The sequence below is a fragment of the Bombus affinis genome, chromosome 13 (assembly GCF_024516045.1).
Source record: "Bombus affinis isolate iyBomAffi1 chromosome 13, iyBomAffi1.2, whole genome shotgun sequence".
NCBI classification, from domain to species: domain Eukaryota; kingdom Metazoa; phylum Arthropoda; class Insecta; order Hymenoptera; family Apidae; genus Bombus; species Bombus affinis.
In genome coordinates, this window is record NC_066356.1 from 11,234,355 (window position 1) to 11,255,213 (window position 20,859).

A 20,859-nucleotide genomic window follows, 5' to 3' on the forward strand; every position below is an offset into this window, starting at 1 on the left:
CCTCTAGGTAAACGTGTGCATCGAGACGAAGGGTGGTAGGAGTATGGGCCTGGAGTCGGCAATATGGCTGGCTAGATGTGCATAGGTAGGGTGTCGGGGTGGTGTTAGTGCCGTACGTTATTTATGTCGAACTACCGCAAATCCTGCCCGAATCTCGCGTGTTTTCATGGAATCGGTGATATACTGTGCAGAAGCAGGAATACGGCTTGCATGAAGGCATAGCATACGCTTCCCAGTGAAACAAACATGAAGTAAGTTCCACGTATACGACACAGCATCGAGTGAGAGAGAGGGTCGAGTCATACAAAATCGAGCCGAGTTCAGTATATGGGTTCAAACGCAACTTCTTTTCGTCTTTGGTCATTGTTTATCCCGTAGGCTACCTCTAATAGCTCGGGCATTTCTTCTTACTCTTCGTCACTGATGTGTCCATTGTCTATCGATGCAATGCAATGCCTCTTTGGCGTTCAAATTTTTCGAAAAGGATCTATATGTACTAGGAGTCATTTCGGGTAGGGCTTCGCGATTATTTTTTTATCGAATATCTCGAAACGTGTCAGTTCTTTCACCCTCACCGGCTGCATCGTTACTAATCGAGTATTCTTTTCACGCATCCGTTGATCCGTTTTTAGTCTTGCTTGCCGGATGATATTCTGACGTGCTTCCAAATCTTGCGTCTCGACGCCTTTGTGTATCGTAAACGCATGCGAAATTTCTTTCTACTTTTGTTCATACCTGTCCTTTTTACGTCCAGGCAGAATACTATTCACGCTTCCTCGGGTTACCCTTATCTAAACGCAACTCATGTACGCGCGTGTATACCACACACAAGACGGATTAGTGTTAGACGAAAAATTTCACTGCACACATTTGTTTATGTTAGACGAGAGATCTGCTACACGCAAGCGCATATTTTACAGTTTTTTCTGCGGACTAATATTTTATTATATCTTGTACGTTCTTCCTGATCGTTAATAAATCTTTATAAAATAATCTTTATAAAATAATTTTCTATATATTTTATACAGACTTGATAAAGTAAATATCAATGACATTGAGCCTGAGATATTGTAATCGCCGCTGACACTGATTCATTCACCTCGGCACACGTTTTTACTACTTTATAGGAAAAGATATGAATGAATTTATTCGATAACATATTTATGCCGATCAGTGAGTCACATTATGATTCACGTTCGACGCGTTTTGCACTTGGCTAAGCCCTAATACATATCTAAACGTATGTTTCTCAATATAACGCTAAATCTTGGATTTACGTTTTAATTTCGATTCAGAAATCGAAAGCATCTGCTGTTTTAAAGGAGTAACAGTGGCAGGAAGGAAGGGAGAAAGTGAGAACGAGAGAGTTAAGGGCATGTAAAAAAGGGAATGGTTTTAAAAGGGTTATACCGTAACATGATCGGCGAGAGGCTAGTGACGCGAACCTCTGTTCTATCACTTGTACGCAAATAACACGAAAGAATAGCGTTGTCTCTCCTACGACAGAGATTTTTAGAATCAACTACGTATAAATCTTTTCTTTTAAGTTTCGTTTCCTCAAATTTTTCTGAACCACACGTTAAATTGATTTAATCACACGCAACACTTTGCCAATTATTTTATAAAAAAAAAAAAAAGGGTGTCACACAACAACAGACACGGGAAGACTCGAAAACTACGCGTATCGCGGATACTACTTCGGCTCTTATCTCGAATCCAGGCTTGTCTGATCGTACGCTGAGCAAAGAAGGAAGTGGCAGTATCTTTTAGTATTCCGTTTCGTTCTGTTCTCATTTCGTGAGCGGCTCGTGCTGTTTTAACGTGGTCCGCGCACGGTGAAAGTGACACCGAACGTAACGTTGTACGCGAAATCTCGTAATTCCTTGGTTAATAATCATATGAGTGAAAAAATTGGGAAAAATTCCTCGCGATTCCAACGAACGAGGAAATAATGAGGCGATACTCGTATTCTCGTCGACCGCAGCAAATCCTTCCGGAAGAATATCGATCGTGGTAGCATTTACTTGCTGTATTTCGATTATTTCATGCAAATAACCGCTATACTCTTTAGGCCACGAAGGTAGATATATAACGAAGGAAACGTGCTTCTCCTTATGTTTCAGCGAAGTGAGCATATCGTCCGCTCGTGCGTCGGTAATGGTATATGACGACGTTAATAAAAAATGGGTACCGAGTGGCAGTTCTTCAGGACTCTCCAAAGTTCAGTTGTATCATCACCAAGTGAACAATACGTTTCGCGTGGTGGGAAGAAAGTTGCAGGATCACGAGATCGTCATCAACTGCGCGATCCTCAAGGGACTGAAGTACAATCAGGCGACAGTCACGTTTCACCAATGGCGAGATAACAAGCAAGTATACGGTCTGAATTTCTCCAGTAAGGACGACGCCGACGCATTTGCCAGAGCGATGCTGCAAGCGCTCGATGTGAGTTTAAACCGATAGAAACAGGAACACACATTGGAAAAGAAGCGCCAACTAACGTAAAGCTAAACTACACAGTCGTAGCGCTTCTACTTCTAGTTTATCTATCGATAAACATGGATCAAGATATACGTTATTTAGTAATTGTTTGACATTTAACGTAGGTGTTGAGCAATGGAAGCAACATATCGAGAAGTCTTGCCCCCGCCTCAGCTACTCCGCAGCAATCCGTCTTTCAGCAACAGCAACCGACTAATGCTCAATATGACGAAGATATGGGATACAGGTTCGTTTCCTCTATGCTTTTTTTTTGCACCTACATATCGAAAAAGAAATTATTGCTGAGAAAATGAGGAAAGAGTTGATGGTATATTTGTTGGCCAGAACTATGACCAGGGAAGATGTGGCGATCATTCAGGAACGCAGAATGTCTCAGCAAAGCCAAGGTACGATATAACGCGATAAATGAACGACGAATTATCGGATAGAAGTCGCGAGATTAGAGAAACATTTCCAATTCGTGTGATTTTTACAGCAACAAATAGTCCAAACGCAATTTCCCCGAGTTGCCCGCTCGCATCGCAACAACAACAACCTACTTCGCAACAGCAGCAGCAGCAGCAACAACAACAACAACAGCAAACACCTCAACAATCTGTGCAACAACAACCGCAGCCACCGGCGCCGCCACAACCACCCCAACAGCAACAACAGCAGCAGCATCAAGCGCAACAACAGCAACAACAGCCAATGCAACAGCAATCACAATCCGGTCATCACAGAACATCGTCGGCACCGCCAGCTCCTCAACCTCAGCAGCAAACTGTTATGCAATCGATACAAGTTACCGGCGGTATGGGAACTGCTGCAGGACAAATGTCGAGCGGAGGTGCGCCTCCGATACCACCGCCTCAGCCTCCTATGGCGGCGGCAGCTCCACCGTGTCCACCGACAATGATAAACTTTAACGCACCGGTACCACCACCCCCAATGATGATGAACCAATACGCGCAATCCCCGTCATCTCAGTCGAATCTACCGAATCAATCTCAAGCACAGTCGATTTACGGTAGTACTCAAGGAAACCAGTACGGAGGTGCGCCAAATAGTAATCAGTACGCGACCGTCGCTGTTGTCGGGCAAAGTCCATGTCAGTATCCCTCCGGAAATCAAAATAACTTCTACAATAACAACGGGCAAATTAGCAATGCGTATCCTAGCGGACAACCAGGACAAGCAAACCAATACGGCGGCGGTGGAAGTAGTAGTGGTACGGGTGGTGCTGGTGGAAATCAGTATGGAAGTAGTAATTCGATTAGTCAGTACGCGAGCAGCGGAACCGCGACGACAGGCCAGTACGGGGTAGGTGTCGCAGTCAACGTTGGCCAGCCGAACCAGTCTCAGTACAGCGTCGTATCTCAGGCACAGGCACAATATGGTAACAACCAACTACAGGCAGTTTCGGCCGCTACGAATCCTTATGGAACACCATCAAACTCGGTGAATCAGTACAGCAGCACTGGCACTGGTGCCGGCGGTGGCAGCGGTGGTAATTGCGGAAGTAATGCAGGCAGTGGCAGTACCGGCCCCGGCAGTGGACATCATGCGCCACCGGTTAATCCTAATATTTACGCCCCCATTGGCAGTGCCGGTCCTCAACCTCCTCCTATGATGCCGCTGGCTGGACCTGCTCCTCCTCCACCTCCGCCGCCACCTGCTCCAAAAGTCAACGCTACCAATCTTAATCCCCTTTCTGCATCTGGTTCTACTGGATCTGTAAGTTCCGTCACTACCAGCGAACCATCGCCGGATTCCAATTCGTTGGCTGCTGCAATTCAAGCGACTCGTCTTAAAAAGAAGCAGCAGGTTCGTATTTATTTTAACTTTCGTCTTTCTCTCTACTGATTTTTACCTCTTTCTCACATGACTGTTTCCGTGTTATTCTAGGCATCGCAGCAACCAGTGGAGAATAGTGGTTCTAGTACTAGCAGCAGCGGAAGCGCTGGAAACAGCGGGAATTACGGCACTCTAGGAAGGGGCGGAGGTGGTGGAATGGCTTCTATGATGGACGAAATGGCTAAAACTCTAGCTCGTAGACGAGCTGCCGTTGAGAAGAAACAACCCGAACAACCGCAGGTAGGTTTTTCTCTTTCTGTGTAATATGCTTTCTGTGTTCAAATTTATTGCTATCAATCTTCAACTTGCGACAAGTCTTTTTTTTTTCTTTTTATTTTCTTTCTTTTTTGTAGGAACCTGAAAGTTCACCCGATAAGAAATCATGGGATAAGAACAGTTTGTCGAATAATAAATTCTCGAACGGTGCCGAATCACCGAAATCTGTCCGCAAGAGGTTTGGTTCTGCTTCCGAGGACACGCTCCTGAAAGTAAACGGCGTTAACGACGGGGCTGTGCTTACTGTTCAAGAAATGGAGGCATTTAAAGCGGAGATCATCAAGGAAGTGCGCAAAGAATTCCAAAAGATGAAACAAGAGATTGTAGATGGTAACGATAGTTCGATCAAATGTGTTAATGTGTTTGAAAATCGTTTATGAGTTCTATTGTTTTTATTTTCTTTTTATATTTTCAGCTGTCAGAGCAGAACTAAGTAGAAGATAAAGATGAGACGCGGACCAGTTTGAACTAAAGCGAAGAAGAAATGAAGAATTCTACTGCTGTGTAGATCAATCGAAACGATCATCGACAACCATACACGACTTTTTTTTACTACGTATTCGCGAAAATGGAATGCAGTTATACCCCATGTATATCAGACATGTTTGTGTGTAAGTACGTTATATCTAATCTAGTGTTCTAAGTGAACCGTACCCTTTCGTTGCTTACTGGACGAATAGTAAGCAACGTGAACTTTGGATAAAATCGATTCTGATTCTACCAATTCGATGCACAGCACACATCACGGATCGCCTACATTTGCATCCGTATTAGTCTTCGGTGGTATCGTACAATTTCTCTTTCATTAATGACGATTGCTGTTCTCCTTGTTCCGACAAGTATTATTCGTAGTTAAATCGAGCAACCTATCGTGACGTAACATAAAAGCTGATCCCACGCACAATGGTAAACGCTTGCGTTTCTATGTAAATATCACGAAATTCAACTCAGCTAAAGATACGTAAAGAATTTATAAAAGAGATTTCTCTAGTCTAAGATGCATTTAAATTGGGGCTAAAAGAACTTACGCTCATTAAATTGTTTCGCAATAGTGATGCAACTTTTTCTTTTTTTCTTTTTTTCTTTTTTTTTGAACATTTGCTCCCAATTTTCTTATCAAAATGCACGCAACTTAAATTGAATCTTACTTGGATTTGTTCGTACATACCACCACTACTTCCATGTACAGATTTCATTAATAACGCACAGCTCGATACATTCCAAGTGAAAATGTTTCGGTACCGTAAAACAGGTAGAACAGAATGAAAGCGATCATCGATCGATTGCCACACAATCTTCAAATAAACGAGTTCTCGGTTGATTCGAGATTTCTCTAAATACATCCTCATGATCCGATCGTTAACCGATTACATCGATTTTATATTTACGCATCATTGATCGCTACAACAAATTCAAAATTCGACAAATGACCGACTTGGTCGTGACAGGGCGATCGTGTTTGCTATCGATATTGTATACTACTCTCCGTTCTTATATTTTTTTATCGTCTCTCGTACGATTCTCACGGAAAATGAGAAAATTAACGTTGCAGTTCATATATATTCTATGTATCTATAATATAGCCGTGTATACGCTGATTCGCACCAGCTTATTGGCATTTATTGCATACAACCAGAACAAAGTTCGGGGAGCGCGAGCGAGCGAGCGAGAAAGAGAGTGAAAATGAGAGGAAGAATGAAGCGCGAGAAAGAAGTGAGAAGAAAAAGAAGAAAAGATAATCGTGTATCCATTCCTCGCAATATCTATGTATGTATTTTCGAACGTGCTACGATATCACCGATCATTCGATGTACGACGCGATATGACACGATATGACGACATACTACGATATGTGCGTATCTAAATTCGAATGACGCGTGATAAACTTTGACGATTCATCGCATTTAACATTTAACTAACATTTTTCTTTCCTTCTTTTTTTCTTTTTCTTTGTTTTATAAGACAGATTTGTGATAACTGATTTACTAAATTAACGCACTAATTAAGAGCGCAACGATAATGTTAAGTATTATCGAACTAAATTTTAAATCTCAATTTCTAGTCGTCTAAGGAAAGTAAAGATTAAAGGTATTAATCACCGATACACTGTCACTATTCCGTGGGATAAGCTAATGTCTCGATATGACGTGTGTCTTTCGGAGATATAACTGATAATTAATAATTGTCCATCGTTTCGCACGTTCTCGCACAAATATTCTCCGTGAATGTGATTAACTTCTGATTTTATTCGATCGACCTTTCTCTTTTGTATTACGTGCTTTTTCACGGAACTGTAATTCCAGACTGGTACGTCGATCTCAATACATATTCCATTTGCATTTACCGTGAAACATTCTTTCAAGATGTTTTAACGTTCGCGAAAAATTGAAAAAAGAAAATGAAACGATCGATTTTATAATAATACCGATACGGCGCTAAGCAACAGCCGACTGAACTGAATAAACTGATACTCTTATTGTAACGATAACTACATAAGTACATATTCCGGCAACGTTCTTTGCCATTTGATGCATTTTACATTGAAATAACGTATTCCGCTCTGTCTATCGCATTCCACTAATGGAAATGTACAATTTTTCAAGGTTTTTACGCTTATCGGGGTTTATATTTTTTCAATGATTTACGTTTCTACTCTACTTTTTAAGCTTTCCACGGTAAACTTAATGATCTTGCAATCAACGTTGCGTTATCTTGAGAAAAAAAAAAAAAGGAAAAAATAACGATTTGACGAAGCTTTCCGTTCGAAGATGCAAGACTAAATTTTAAACGATTAAACAACAGGTGGAGCAGGTATGAGGATGTGTGCGTGTATGAGTGACATTGTGTGTGCGCGCGTACGTATCGAACGTGTGTGTGTCCATGAATGCGCACGCGAATGTCAAATGGCGATGTAGCGTGTAAAGGAGAGAGAAAAAGAGAGAGAGAGAGAGTGAGAGAGAGGGAGAGAGAGGAAGAGAGAAGGGAAAATTTTGGGCGCGGCAACGGTGAACGTTCGATGGATTCAAGGGAATGAACTAAATTGCACGGGGTACGAGAAAAGCGACTAGTGTTAGATGCATTTATAATTATATTTAACATATGTATATTTATATATACATATATCATACATGGATAATTTTAATATGACAAGATTAAACGCGCGAGCATAAAGAGTGTTTGTTACGATTGAAATTATTTAAGAAGCGCAAAAGAGAGAGCATGCCGATAACGGATCGAGGTTGGTTTTTGCGACACCGACGAATCGGGTCGGATCGAGACGGATCGAGACGGATCGAGACGAATCGAGACGAATCGGGACGAATCGAGCCGAGTCGGCGAGACTGTACCGTGTCCAGGGCCATTATAAACGGTGTGTATTATAATTAATGTATCAACAGCAAGAAAATACACGTATGATATAAAAGAATAACGAGCGAAACGCTATTTTATGTATTACGTGCGACGCAACGGCAACGAGAGTTCGAAACAAGCGGAAAGAAATTTTATTTTACTCGTTAATGAACCTGCCTCCCTCATCTTCAAGTTCGATAACGCGCTCGCAGTTTCTGCCGATTATTCCTTCTGTCCGAAACAACGATTGTTACGTCTCACCGCGTGCACGAGTGCGTACGCATGCGTGCGTATCAGTGATACCTTAAGTTCGCGTGACTTATTAGCCGACCGTCGAGTCTCGTCGCCGTTTCCCGTCGTTGTTTATAATATATGTAAATCGACGACGCAAACGAAGAATAAATAATTGGAAAAAGCATATGGCAATTATGAACGTTGTAACGAGTAAATAGCCTCGTGACGAAACGAAATGGCAGCGTTTACACGTTGGATTACTTTGCGAGAAGCGGGCCGCACCCTTCGTAACGCAAACAAAAATGGTGTGTCGTCTGGTCACGAGAAACGTCGATATCGTCCCTTAGCGAACTATCCAGGTTCTACAACTGGCAACGACAACGACGGAACGCATCCTAGACTCATCGAAAAGAAAAGCTCGACGAGGCCACGTAGCGTATTCTATTAGCGTTTAAAGCGATCGCGAGGAAAATTTATACGAAATACAATTAGCAGTACTAACGTACGAAGTTCGAAGAACCGATGCCGAACACGCACTGTTTCTTAAGACGTATCTTGAAAATATTTGTATGTAAATGAATGACGAAACAATAAAAAGTATACGCTCAATCTACGAGAATAGCTTCCCTTTAATCCGAACTTTAATCCGCGAAAAGAAAATTTTTTATTCCAGTCCGCTCGATCCAATGATTCCATCGAGTTATTTATAGATCTGTTTCATCGTCTCGCGAGTACGATTTCTCATCTCTACGACCCGTAGAATCCTTATCTATCGGTAGGCAACGACTTAAACCATGCTCTCGAGAAACTCGCGCACGATTTTTCACTGGATGAACTCCGCTCCATGCAGGTCATCGATAATCGCATACATCGATTCCACTCCTCGTCGGTGATTTTCGATCGTTCACTACTTACTATAGCAACGATGCGTCACTTGTCCAAGAATATGATGTAAAGGGAGAGGGGAGATAAATAAAGAGAGAGAGAGGTAAAGGGGCGTAGGAAGGTCTGTACCGATGGGAAAAGGATATGGAGTCGAGGGCTGACTAGAAGGGGCCTAGAGGAGGGGAAAGAACGAATGACGCATAAAACAGCAGGATATCGCGGAGGATACGTAGCGTGGCCGATCGCGGTCACGGCGTTTCCGATTACGATTACTCGTTTCATAGACTCACACATAGGTACGAGACTCGCGTATCATGTAGGAGCCATGGGTGCGACCTATGGGTGTTTCGCGGTTCGTTGCGGATCGATAACGCGCAAAGAGTATCGAGAGAGCGCGACGCGCGCCTGGATCGACCTAAGTTTGTAGTAGGAACGTAACCGTTCGCCGTGGTGTTTCCCGTCGCGACACCGTGCCGCCGACTCGCCGGAGGAGATCGCCTGTCGCCGACTGGCGCCCCGGTCACTTCGTCTACGCCGCGCCTTCTCTCTTTCTCGCCGCTACTCGCTACTTCGATCGCGGGACCTGCGAACAGATACTACCGCAGGTACCCGTATGGAACACGTTGGTCGCGCGACAACGGAAGTTGTCGAAAACGTGCGAACGACCGTGAAACTCGCTTCGAACTAGTCGGGCGGGAAAAATGAGGTCAACCGTTGTTGGTATCGCGCGGTATAGGTGACTGGAGGAAACGAAAGAAACGAAAGTCGTAAAGGTAGATGCGGCAAAGTAAACGCGCTTGCGCCTTGCGGACCACGGACGACCACGCGTTGCGGCGATAGAGGAGCGGAAAGGGAGAGACGCGCGTCACAGTGAGACTTTTGGAGACGACGAGACGTGGGCGCAAGGAACCGTGGCAAACAAATGAAAGATACACGTTGCAACGATCGAATATATACTGTACAGTCACGATAATCACGGTGCGAGTAATCGGAGGAGCGGCGATCCATGCACAATTATAGAGCACCGTGCAGGGCAAACTACCGCGTGCCGGAGTCTTAGGCGAAACAACGATTAACTGGAGTACTACGGTGTGTAGTCTTGGTCGATCCGTCAGTGCAGCATAATAACGCGTGATCGTCGAAAGCGGAAAGAGATCGAAGCTAAAGCATCGCGAGAGGACGAATCGATCGCGTTACGAGACACCATCCAAACGTTCCGTAGCCGTAGACAACGTGCCGGTTGTCTTGACCACTCGGATCGATGGAAAGTCGTGGAACCGTGGCAAATTAGCACACCAGTTCGTAATCTGGTTCGCTCGTTTCGTTTTACGTTCATCGTTCTCAATAGAAAATAAGTTTTGTGAGATTCGAAGTTAGAGGATCGGTATGCATAATTTCACGTGTGTACTACGCCTGACGCGCTGAAATACGAATAGGTTTATATATCTCGTGTGTCACGTGAATATCGTACGCGTCCCCTCGTGCATCGAACCAGCAGCTTTGAACCAACAATGCAGATAGATTCTTTAATTCTCGTCAGCTCGAAAACAATTTAATTAATTTATTTAATTTATCCGAAAAGGTCGATGCTCGCGATGACGCATCTTAGATCAGCACGAACCACGTAGACTAGGAAAGTATCGATCAAATATTTGTTTCGCGTTTGAAAATTATTTGTATTCGAACATTGACAGATCAAAACGTGTTCAAGCGAACGAGGTAGCGAACAGAAATCACGCGTGTCGCTAGATCCACGGGCCAGTGGTCGATCATTGATCGAGCAACGCGTTCACCGTGTCAGTCTCAGACGCTCGACGAGGTCTGCGACGAAACTCCACTACAACACGAATAGGAGATGACGCGATCCGCGAATCGCGAGAGATGACGCATTCGATGACGAAACACTGGTAAGGGAAAACTATAGCATTGTCCGTACACGTAAATACAGAATTATATCTTATCTCATTCTCAGTATCCCGGACGTTTTGCCCATGTATGATATCAATTTTGGAATCTCGTGTACGTAATTGCTCATATCGGTTTGAGATTAGTTGCAAAGTCTGATCGATAAACAATCGTACACGATGCTCTAACGAAAAGAATATGTATACAGTTACGGTCCGGCGTACGTCCATTGACCGATTGATCATTGTTGTTTCAGCGTGTGGAGGCGGCAATGAAATCGAACGTGTTTACGACTTGGCAAAGTGGGAACGATTACGATTACGATCACGATCACAGTGGTCACGCTCGTCGCAGTGATCACGCTGTTAATGGTGACGATAAGACCGTGCAAGTGTCGAGATGGAATTTTAAAGACTCGGAACTAATCGGAGAGAAGAAGAATCGTCGATCTTAGAGCACGATCGCCCGCGATCGTTTGTCCGCGTCGGTTACAGCACGAGTCACTGAAAGCTCTTAAAGCACGAGTCTCGACGGATCGACAGGAAGAAGATCGAATTAAAAACGCGAGGAAAAGGGGAGCGCCGCGAGATCGTGGAAAAGTGCGTTGCGGGCGAAGGAGTCGACGATCGACATCGATGTGACCCAGGGAAAGGAAAACTGCTGAGAGGCGGTCGTTGGGCAAAATCAAGACGGAGACAGTGCCGTAGTCCTGGGGGCCCAGGGTATACGCAAGATCTATTAATAACTTGTAATACGGTAGTAGTGGGGCGCTGTTCGCTAGCGGGTGAAAATAGAAAAGAATGTTTTTGGAATCCAATTGGACTTGGTTGGCCGAACGATGGGGCAATATGGCCGACTTGGCCGAGCGGGTGGACGATCTGATATGCAGTTTCGACTCAGCTGGTGATACGACCATGGATACGTTATCGATGCTGATATTTGGCTGGATGTTGTTCGGATTAGTGGTACTGTGTGTCGGCAAATACGTTTACAATCGATTCGTTTTAAACGAGCTCGGTTCTGGGGCGATAGTTACCGCCAAGGACGGCCATATCGTTCACGGTGATAGCGTCGGTGTCAGTGGTGGTGCTGGTGCTGGTGGTGCTGGTGGTGGTGGTGGTACTGCCGGTGGTGGAGGTGGTGGCGGCGGTAGTGGAGGCAAGTTACTTTCGCTTGGCAAGCAAAAAATCGTTTCATCGGGTTCGGTATCCTTGGGGGCCGGGGCAGGTGGTGGCGGCAGCGCCGGTTCCGGATCGCACGCAGCTGCCCCTCATCCTTCCGGTGGCGGTACCAGTTCAACTTCCGGTATCGGCTCGTCGCCGTCCTCTTACGTTCCACCGACGCCTCCTGTACGCAAACGTCTCACCAGAAAGTCGTCCGGTGTTCTCATCAGCCCCGCAAGAAGCAGCAAAAGCTTGAATTTGCCGACCGCCACTGGAGCCGACCCGGAAGCCGTACGCTGGGTAAACGAGATCATCGTTTGGCTCTACTCGGATCCAGCGATTTTGGACCAACTCCTGGCTGCTTGGGTCGCGTCTCTCAATGATTTTACCAGCAATTCCGTCGACGAGGTGAGCCGATATTCTCATCCGTTCGATGCTCTCATCGGCATTACCGTTGTATCATAACGATATGATGTTCTCGATATCGAAGAAAGACCTGCTTCGTTAGGATTGTTCATGGTCCTGTCTCATGAATATCTTTCATCGTGTCGAGAGACAGTGACCGGAGAAATATCGAATCAGAGAAAGTTTAAAGAAGGATCTTCTTGCGTGTTGCGTACCGCGTAGGTGTTCTTGAGCAACAAAAACACCGGCTTAACCCATTCGCGCTATGCTGTCGGACAATTTTACCGACGAGGCCCTAGAAATCGTGTTCTAGGCTCGTCGAGTTACACGCGCTTATCGTTGGCCCGCTCATTTTCTACGAGCCAACTCCGCGATAACATCGAATAGAATCTATTTAAAATTAAAAAAAAGGAAAAACAAAGCTTCTTTTAATTCATCGACTGTTACGGAAAAATGCGTTTTCACTCGTGTTTTCTCGTTACTCGTAGCACGGAGTCGGAGTCGAGTTCGTCCGAGTTTTACCCGAAACACATCCACCGAATCTCTCTAACATCTTTTGCGAATGCGACTCCAAGGATGACGTGGTACGTATGAAATATTCTTTCGTCACATATTTTCTGTGTCAAGGATCGTTTCAAGTTTGGTCATCTCGTTTATTTCGTTTCAGACGATCACGTGCGATTGCGAAGCTACTCCAGCGTTACAGTTAAAAGCATCTCGCCGGAAAGCTGATAAACTCGAAATCAGCCATTATCGCGTAAACGTAAATCGTTTCCGTGCGCGATTAAACGTCATCTGCATCACCGAGAAGCTTCTGTTAGACTTGAAATGCGACGGCTGGCCGGACGTTTGTATCATATTTTTACGTTATTTTTTCAACCAATGACTTCGTGATATTTCTCGTTATCCTTGTACTTTCGCCTTTACGTTAGGTGAAAGTCTCGCTGGCCCAAGTAGGCACGATAAAGAAAGATCTGGACGAGAGCCAATTGCAGGAAGTCGTAACGGAAATCGTAATAGGCGCGTTAAGGGGGACCAATGTTCATCTGAATTTGTTCCAATATCCGAGCTGTCCACGGTTATGGAGGGAACCGGCGACCACGCAACACAGCTTTTCGATGCCTATGCATTACGACAACGTGGTAAATTTATTTTTAAACGACTCGGATACGCGGTCCCTTTTCTACATAACGAATAATTGATTCGTCTAGACGACGTCGAGTGGTTCGCTTCGAGCCTCCAGACAACAACTTCAAACTCAAAGTCCAACACCGACACAAAATCAATATATTGCCAGTGACAGACGGCTGCTCGTCAAGGTGGTGAAAGCAACGGAATTAGGCGGCGAGCAGGGTGCTTTAGAACCGTATTGCGTCGTCGAATTGGACGAACCACCGCAGAAAAATCAAACGTCCGTCAAGAAGGATGCTCGAAACCCATTGTGGGACGAAGCATTTCTATTGTAAGTCATTCGGAACGAAACATTGCGGCGCGTCGGTTCGATGCGGAGTCGTCGTCATCGAAATCGACCGATTTCTCTATTTCTTCGTTTCTGACGAAAAAAAACAGCCAAAATACGCCTTTTTACCAACTCGAATCTCACGATCGTTCATAATTTGCAGCGATGTTAATCGTAATACGTCGGAAGTACTGCTGGAGGTCTACGATCGCGTAAATAAATCCCAACGATTCTTAGGTTTGGGTATCGTCGGTATCGACGAGCTGCTCGCAAATCCGAGTCAGAGACAGATCATACCTCTTCAAAATAGACCGTACGAAGAGGAAGATATCACCGGTACTCTGACCGTGGAGGTAAGTAAAAGAGCGACACGCGGTGTAATTTAACGAGATTTCTTTATTTGCTATGCCATTTTCATTGTTTTCTTTCCTTTTCTATCCTCTCTCTTTCGCTCTCTGTCCTCTCTTTTCTCAGTTTCTATTCATCGAGGGCGCGGAGGTGCCTCAAATTGGGAGCAAACCTTACAAGGTGAAGGAGACGATAAAGCCGGTGTCACCGACTCCTCGTACCTACACCCCGACAAATCTCATCAGCGACAATAGTCTAAATTACAACAATGGTAACAGCACACTTATCTTGTACGACTCTACCGTTCAATCCGAAGGGGGTAATTACCAATTACTTTATCTGAAAGGCATTGCGTTCGTGTTCACAAGTGTGAAAACATAGCGATGATTAGTGATGGCACTCTCCCCTTTAAAAATCGTACTCAAACAGTTCATCGCAACTCTCGCCACATACGATCTCGCCGAAACGATGTTACATTTCACTGTGTACTTTAACGCAACGTAGATCCTGGTTTTTTTCTTCTACAACTATAGAATAGATGATATTTATTGGTTGTTCGTACTAGCAGCGACACGAACTCTCCCTCTCGTGCGCGTGCCTGCATCTCTTGTACCGGATTGTACTTTCCACTGCCATGTAATAATTCGCATGACCTATGTTTACTCGTATGTACACGTATAGAATTCTCTACCTGTCTCCCTTCTTCTATCAACTCCGTTACTTAACGTTCGCTTTAACGTTCCTCTAGCACGATACGAAACGATTGTACGCTCACTTCTCGGCCCGAGTTTCTTACGATCGACGATTCTTCGAAGTTATTTCGACTACCAGTGAAGCGAACCTGGCAAATCACGATGACAGTGTATGCAATACGCTTGCATAATCGCGGTCACGTTGCCAGGCATGCGAAAACTTATCTGGTAAACGAAATGACGAATGCTTGGTGGAATGATGGACGTAGAAAGTCGTAAACCTCCTTCCGTTCTTCCTTCTAACCGATTAGATATTTTGAGCGACCAAATGTAATTTGCAGACTATCTGACGAACGGCAACGTGGTGGATTCGCCTTACAGAACTGGACAAAGCAACGGGAACAAAGGAACTCTGATCGTGCACAGCCAGCAAAGGGTACGCTCAATGAATCTGCACGTTGAATGCAATTACGAGACCTATGCAAATTTTACTCCATTTACTAACACCTATCGACTATAGTCTATCTTTTTTTGTTGTGTCTTCTCTTTTGCAGCAGCCAGAGCGGCAGGTGGTTAAGGTAAGCCATTGCTTGACGTCGTGTCCACTCACCCTCGTCATCACCGGCGTGATCATGGTTGTAAACCCGCGCACGTATTTTATCAGCATTTTTTAGATCCTCCTTATTTTACGTTCATTCTCCGAATTTCCGGAGAAAATTTCCAGCATTCCAAGTCCAGCATCGAAAGTCACGGTATTTATAATATTCCTTTCATTCGAACGATCCCATTTCCCGTTTAATTTTTCATCGCCTGTCTCCCATTTACGTCCTTCTTGCATCTATGAACCAATTGGAAATCAGGCAGCCTTGTGTTTTACGAGAACGCTAATTATCGTCAGTTGAGTGGCGTGTGTTTACTAATTCCACAGGTCGCCCTGACGGAAAGTGGAAACTGGCAGGAAATCTCTCCGGAGGTAATTATTCTTGTTGTCACGAGATCGTTTCTGTCCTATTCTTAACGCAGCGCTGTTCTAATTTCGCGTTCACACGTTTTCGCTAATTACGTTACAGTCGATTCGAAAAGATACCTTCTAAAATGTCTATAACGATGATGCTTGTGAAACAATCGCGACCTTAACTCTCTGTTTATAAACCTTTTGTTTTCATTCGTTTCAGCATGGACCGAAAGATACCAGCGTGACGTCGGGACCAGAAAGCACGCCCAATTCTTCCAATTCCGAAGGTATCCCCTCCTTTCATTTCTTTTTTTATCGTTTTTACTCGCTGCGTTTTACTCCTCCATTCATAAGTATCAAGGCATTTCCAGCTTTCACATAAAATGCCATAGTCGGTTTAAATTATGCTTCTTTGTATCGTAGAAAGGGGTAGAACGAGAAGAAAAAGGCGAGATTTCTTTGGAACGATAAAGAAACGATTGAGTCGATCGAAGACGAGAAGCAGATCGGTCGGACCGGAAGGCGATGCAAACCACGAGGATCAACACTCCAGGTCTATATCTGCGGACAGAGCGCGTGATCCTGGCTCGGGTATGTTTGCACGCGAGTATACATTACGCCCGTGAAACGATTCCTGATTTAGAACAAACTTAGTGCCTCTTCCCTCTAGTAGACCGAGTCTTTAGTATAAAATTCTACTTGTTTGTTTTGCACACGAATCCCGTGCGTGGCACGCAACGTTGGTAAGTACGATCATCCCGATAGCGATGATGCAACGAGCAACAGCACTAGCGCGCATTTTACGGAGCTTCGTAAAACGATCAGCCGACAAAAGTATAAGATACACGCACGCCAACGTTACAACGCTAACGCCACTGCCAATAAGACATTTCCCGTGCCAATAACGCTGACACGCGACTAACGTAACGTGAGATGCAAACGATTGTTTCGCTTGAATTTTATAGTTCGTTTATCGATACCAGGGAGGGAAGAGCATTCGAGGAGATCGAGTTTGAGCGAAGCATCCGGTATAAGCGGAGCGTCGACCAGAACTTACGTTAACGAGGCTTCCACTTTGGTTCTCGAGACTCTCGAGAATGGTATTAAAAAGTAAGCAACACGACGTTCGTTTTACCGTTTATATTTTCGTATGCCGAACGAATCATATTCGACATCCGTTTTTGTTATTTTCAGGCATTACCTAGTACCATTGTCGCTCGCACAAAAGAGCAAATGGCGAAAGAAAGGCACGAAGCTTCACATATTCAACGATCACACTTTCATAGCGAAACATATGGCTGGGTAAGCTAACGTGGAACACAAGCATTACGCTCGTATATGTTGTTGCGTAAAAGCTTTTAACCAGGTAGATTTTCCACTTTATACTGCAACAGCGATACTTCAAAGGATCTTCGTCTCTATTTCTAGTAATAATATTATTTAACAATCGTTTATTTATCGTGTCGTTTCGCTATGTGCTAGCGATATATCTGAAAGTTATTCGACATCCAAGAGGCGTGTCATATTCTATCCAATTGCGAAAAAATCGCGTTAGGAATGAAATTAGCGTAGAGTCAGACGAGTCGTTTCATTTCAGTGGAACCGTATGCGAGGTGTGTAAGCGAACGCTTGCGCGAAGATTGGGCAAGCAGGGTTACGAGTGTAGAGACTGTCAAATGAAGTGTCACAAGCATTGTCACGTTAAAGTGGATATCACGTGTCCCACATCTACCATTCAGAGTATCGAACTGTAAGTAGACAAACCTCGTTATCTTGTGATTTCTTATTGGATCGTTTCAAAATCGATGGAAAATATGTTACTATACGTATAGCTTAAGAAAGAACTTTCGCGGAATCACGAGCTAATCCTATCTTTTTTTAATCTAATTGTCGCGTAAGGTCTCTGCTACCGGTACTCAGTGAATAAGACGGGTAAGTTGCTCAAATTTGACAGAGAAAAACTTGTTGGTATTAAAACTCTGTAACAAGTAGTTGCGCATGAACAACGAGTTTTCTGCTCTTTCTGTAACAGTTGCAACGAACGTTGATTCCTTGCACTTTCATGTGATTTTATTACTTATTGGCAGCGTTTTGCGACCACCATGGACATGCATACGTCTCGTACCGCTTTTGCAAATACTAATCGTCCGTTTGAGATTTTCGTATAATAGAAGGCAATGCTTCGTTGATATTTTTAACCCCAGCGTGGGTTAAGATACAATACGTTTAAGTTTATACAAAAGTTTTTCAAATCCGTATAAGGATCGATTAACTATCTGCTCTTAATAAATAACCGAATCGTCATTCAACGATAGATGTATCATGGAGACTTTTATATTTTATTACAGCAATTGTCGCATCCCAGTAACCGTCGAGATTTATCGTTTTTGCTTCTTTCCATCTCGTCAGTTACGGTGGACGGACAAATTTTCTATTACCCGCATCTAATATTTACGCTAATGATTGATACCTACTAAATTAATACATTGGAGATCGATGAATTTTGACAAGATATTTTTTAATATTATCTCGCAGATAGCGTAAAATCTCCGCGAACAATCTAGATCGTCGATCTCGAATGTGTTACGTCGATACAGTCACGTACATTTAGTAAAATTTGTCAATTTCTTTTAGAACGTGCATAAAGAACGTGCAACGGCCCGAGCGCAGATCGATCAGTCGGCTCTGCTGATGAAATCTTGGACGATCTACTTGCGGCCATGTTCGAGAACCGAGCCGTTTGTCCTGACAAAAATTGTCGTTCAAATCGCTTCGTACGTAGTGGCACATTTGCAAAGCGAATCACGCTATTGTATCGTACACGATATTGTAGGCAACCTCGCGCGAGGAAAGGCTGCCAGCTATCTACGATAAGCGTTACGATTGGTATCAAAGCACGAAGCGCTTTTGAACGCCGTAGCACCGTTCTCTGTTACCCGCTACTCTTACTATTACGCTTTTCAATATCTACAAAACGAATACGAACGCGAACGTGAACGTAAACGTAAATACGAACGTGAAAACGAAGCGAACGAAACGAAACAGATTAAGCGAAAAAACCGAACACAATCGTGTATAACTTTCTTCTAGAAGCAAAACGTTGTTCGGTTCGGATAGTGGTGAAGAGCGAGCGATACGTCTCGAGCGGCTGAAACAAATAACGTTCGCGACGAATCGTCAGATATTTATCCGTTACTATCTACTATAGTTTCCTTACAACCTTTCGAATTTTCACGAGACTTTTTACACTTAAAGGAACGTCCGATTTTCTATCGATTCGTAATCTTAAGCCTTAAGCGATTATATTGTACCCATTTTGCCTTTTTCTTTCGTTCGTTTCTCTCGCTCGTTGTTTCAAGAACAAAGGGAGAACCTTTGGGTATATACGATGTATCTGATAGAATTTGAGAAAATGACATCGACGAGAAACGAAACACGTGAACGATAGTGCCTCTAGATACGAAAGTTTGTCGTTATCTTTGAAATATTGTATCTTTATCCCGTGAAAGTAATACTTTTGACAATATTTTCGATCGTTGTATCAGAAATCCGATCGATGAATCAAACTCAAACGCTTCAACGCGCACACTTGTGCCTATGTATCGTGCGTAAAGAAAGCATCGTAATCTTTGAATGATACGTATTACCGGCTGATAAATATTACTATAATCATAATTAATATAATTGATGATAACGATTATGACAATTATCATTACTATTGCTATTATTATTCTTATTATTATTATTGTTGTTGTTACCGATATCGTTGTTACGATCGTTACTACCATACCTAAGAATAGAAAATAATGGTCCACGATGGTCTACGCCACTACGCCGGGCACATTCGAACAACTGTTGTAACAATGATGATAATGATAATAATACTGTGTTACGTTGAAAGAAATAATATGGTTACATTATGATTCTACGCCACTGTGCCTTTATTGGCTCCGTCTTTCTTTCCCTTCCCCAGAATTCCGCTATTTCGAAACGCCTAACGATATTATCTTCCAAATATAATTATTACAAGAAAAGATCGCGGGGAAAGATATAAGCAGGTAGATGTTAATCTTCCCACCTGCTTCAATGTCTGAAAAGAAATATTTTAAGGTAAAGTAGGTGAAAATGGGAGGAACCTGTTCGATCAGGTTCGACCAGAAAGCGAAGACAAGCAATATCCAGCCACATCTTCAATGTCTTTTGTACATTTTGTAATTTCCAGATTCTTTGAAAAATTTTTAAAAGTTAAACGAAGGTACACGATACGGTAACGGAGCAGGAGACAAAAATATATTTCGATCGTGTTATCGGTACGTTGCGTTTTGTTCCGACGTCGTTTCGTCGTTCAGGAAACATCGAGACAAAACGTGACGTACCAATAACGCGATCGAAACCCGAAGAATCAGAAATGCGTTATCTAGTCGTCGTGAAAAGTATCTTTGCGTATAGTCTCGTAGCTGTTCGACCGCGAACCACGATATTTCATTTAAAATCAACGACGTTGCCGATTTTGCAGATCGGTGTGCGAGAAAGACGGCTCGGTAAGCGAAAAGTCGGAGTTCATGGATGAAAAGGGGGGTTGACGCGAGATATTCCGCGGTCACCGGTCGTTTCGTCTAGTTTCGGTGGGAGCGGAGGTGCGAGGTGCGACTCAAAGTGGAACAACGCCGACCTAATTCGAGGTCGAAGCCCCAATTTTCGCCGAGTTCGCTAGAGCGGGAGATCGACAACGGGACGACGGTAGTCATGACGACGTGACGTAATATCCAACGTCATCGACGAAGCGCAACGACCCGACCGTACGTTTCTCGCCGCGCGACTAGATCGGAGGCTGAATGGGGTGGTGCG

General features: G+C 43.8%; 2 protein-coding genes across 14 annotated transcripts; both read left to right on the plus strand.

Annotated features, from left to right (window-relative positions):
* The first annotated feature begins 27 nt into the window (after positions 1 to 27).
* On the plus strand, positions 28 to 8,812 carry LOC126923109 (protein enabled). Of its 2 annotated transcripts, none has more exons than XM_050736225.1 (8): positions 28 to 251; positions 2,124 to 2,445; positions 2,607 to 2,728; positions 2,827 to 2,888; positions 2,978 to 4,308; positions 4,390 to 4,578; positions 4,692 to 4,944; positions 5,030 to 8,812. In XM_050736225.1, exons 1-8 carry the CDS (start codon positions 247 to 249, stop codon positions 5,056 to 5,058), a joined length of 2,313 nt encoding a protein of 770 aa, XP_050592182.1. In that variant the 5' UTR covers positions 28 to 246; the 3' UTR covers positions 5,059 to 8,812. The 2 variants fall into 2 exon arrangements, with proteins under 2 accessions (XP_050592182.1, XP_050592181.1); XM_050736224.1 differs by lacking the exon at positions 28 to 251 and adding an exon at positions 1,249 to 2,013.
* A 142-nt stretch (positions 8,813 to 8,954) lies between these two features.
* LOC126923105 (uncharacterized) lies at positions 8,955 to 19,939 on the plus strand. 12 transcript variants are annotated; one of them, XM_050736205.1, is made up of 19 exons: positions 8,955 to 10,173; positions 10,779 to 10,991; positions 11,246 to 12,560; positions 13,046 to 13,141; positions 13,225 to 13,404; positions 13,490 to 13,699; positions 13,769 to 14,019; positions 14,180 to 14,369; positions 14,491 to 14,683; positions 15,398 to 15,492; positions 15,611 to 15,634; positions 15,985 to 16,029; positions 16,232 to 16,298; positions 16,435 to 16,602; positions 16,977 to 17,121; positions 17,206 to 17,313; positions 17,609 to 17,761; positions 17,911 to 17,943; positions 18,646 to 19,939. In XM_050736205.1, the coding sequence occupies exons 3-18, from the start codon at positions 11,790 to 11,792 to the stop codon at positions 17,936 to 17,938; spliced, it is 2,724 nt and encodes a 907-aa protein (XP_050592162.1). In that variant the 5' UTR covers positions 8,955 to 10,173; positions 10,779 to 10,991; positions 11,246 to 11,789; the 3' UTR covers positions 17,939 to 17,943; positions 18,646 to 19,939. The 12 variants fall into 12 exon arrangements, with proteins under 12 accessions (XP_050592162.1, XP_050592158.1, XP_050592161.1 ...); XM_050736201.1 differs by lacking the exon at positions 17,911 to 17,943; XM_050736204.1 differs by lacking the exon at positions 17,911 to 17,943 and having other exon boundaries at positions 16,995 to 17,121.
* The last annotated feature ends 920 nt before the right edge of the window (positions 19,940 to 20,859 follow it).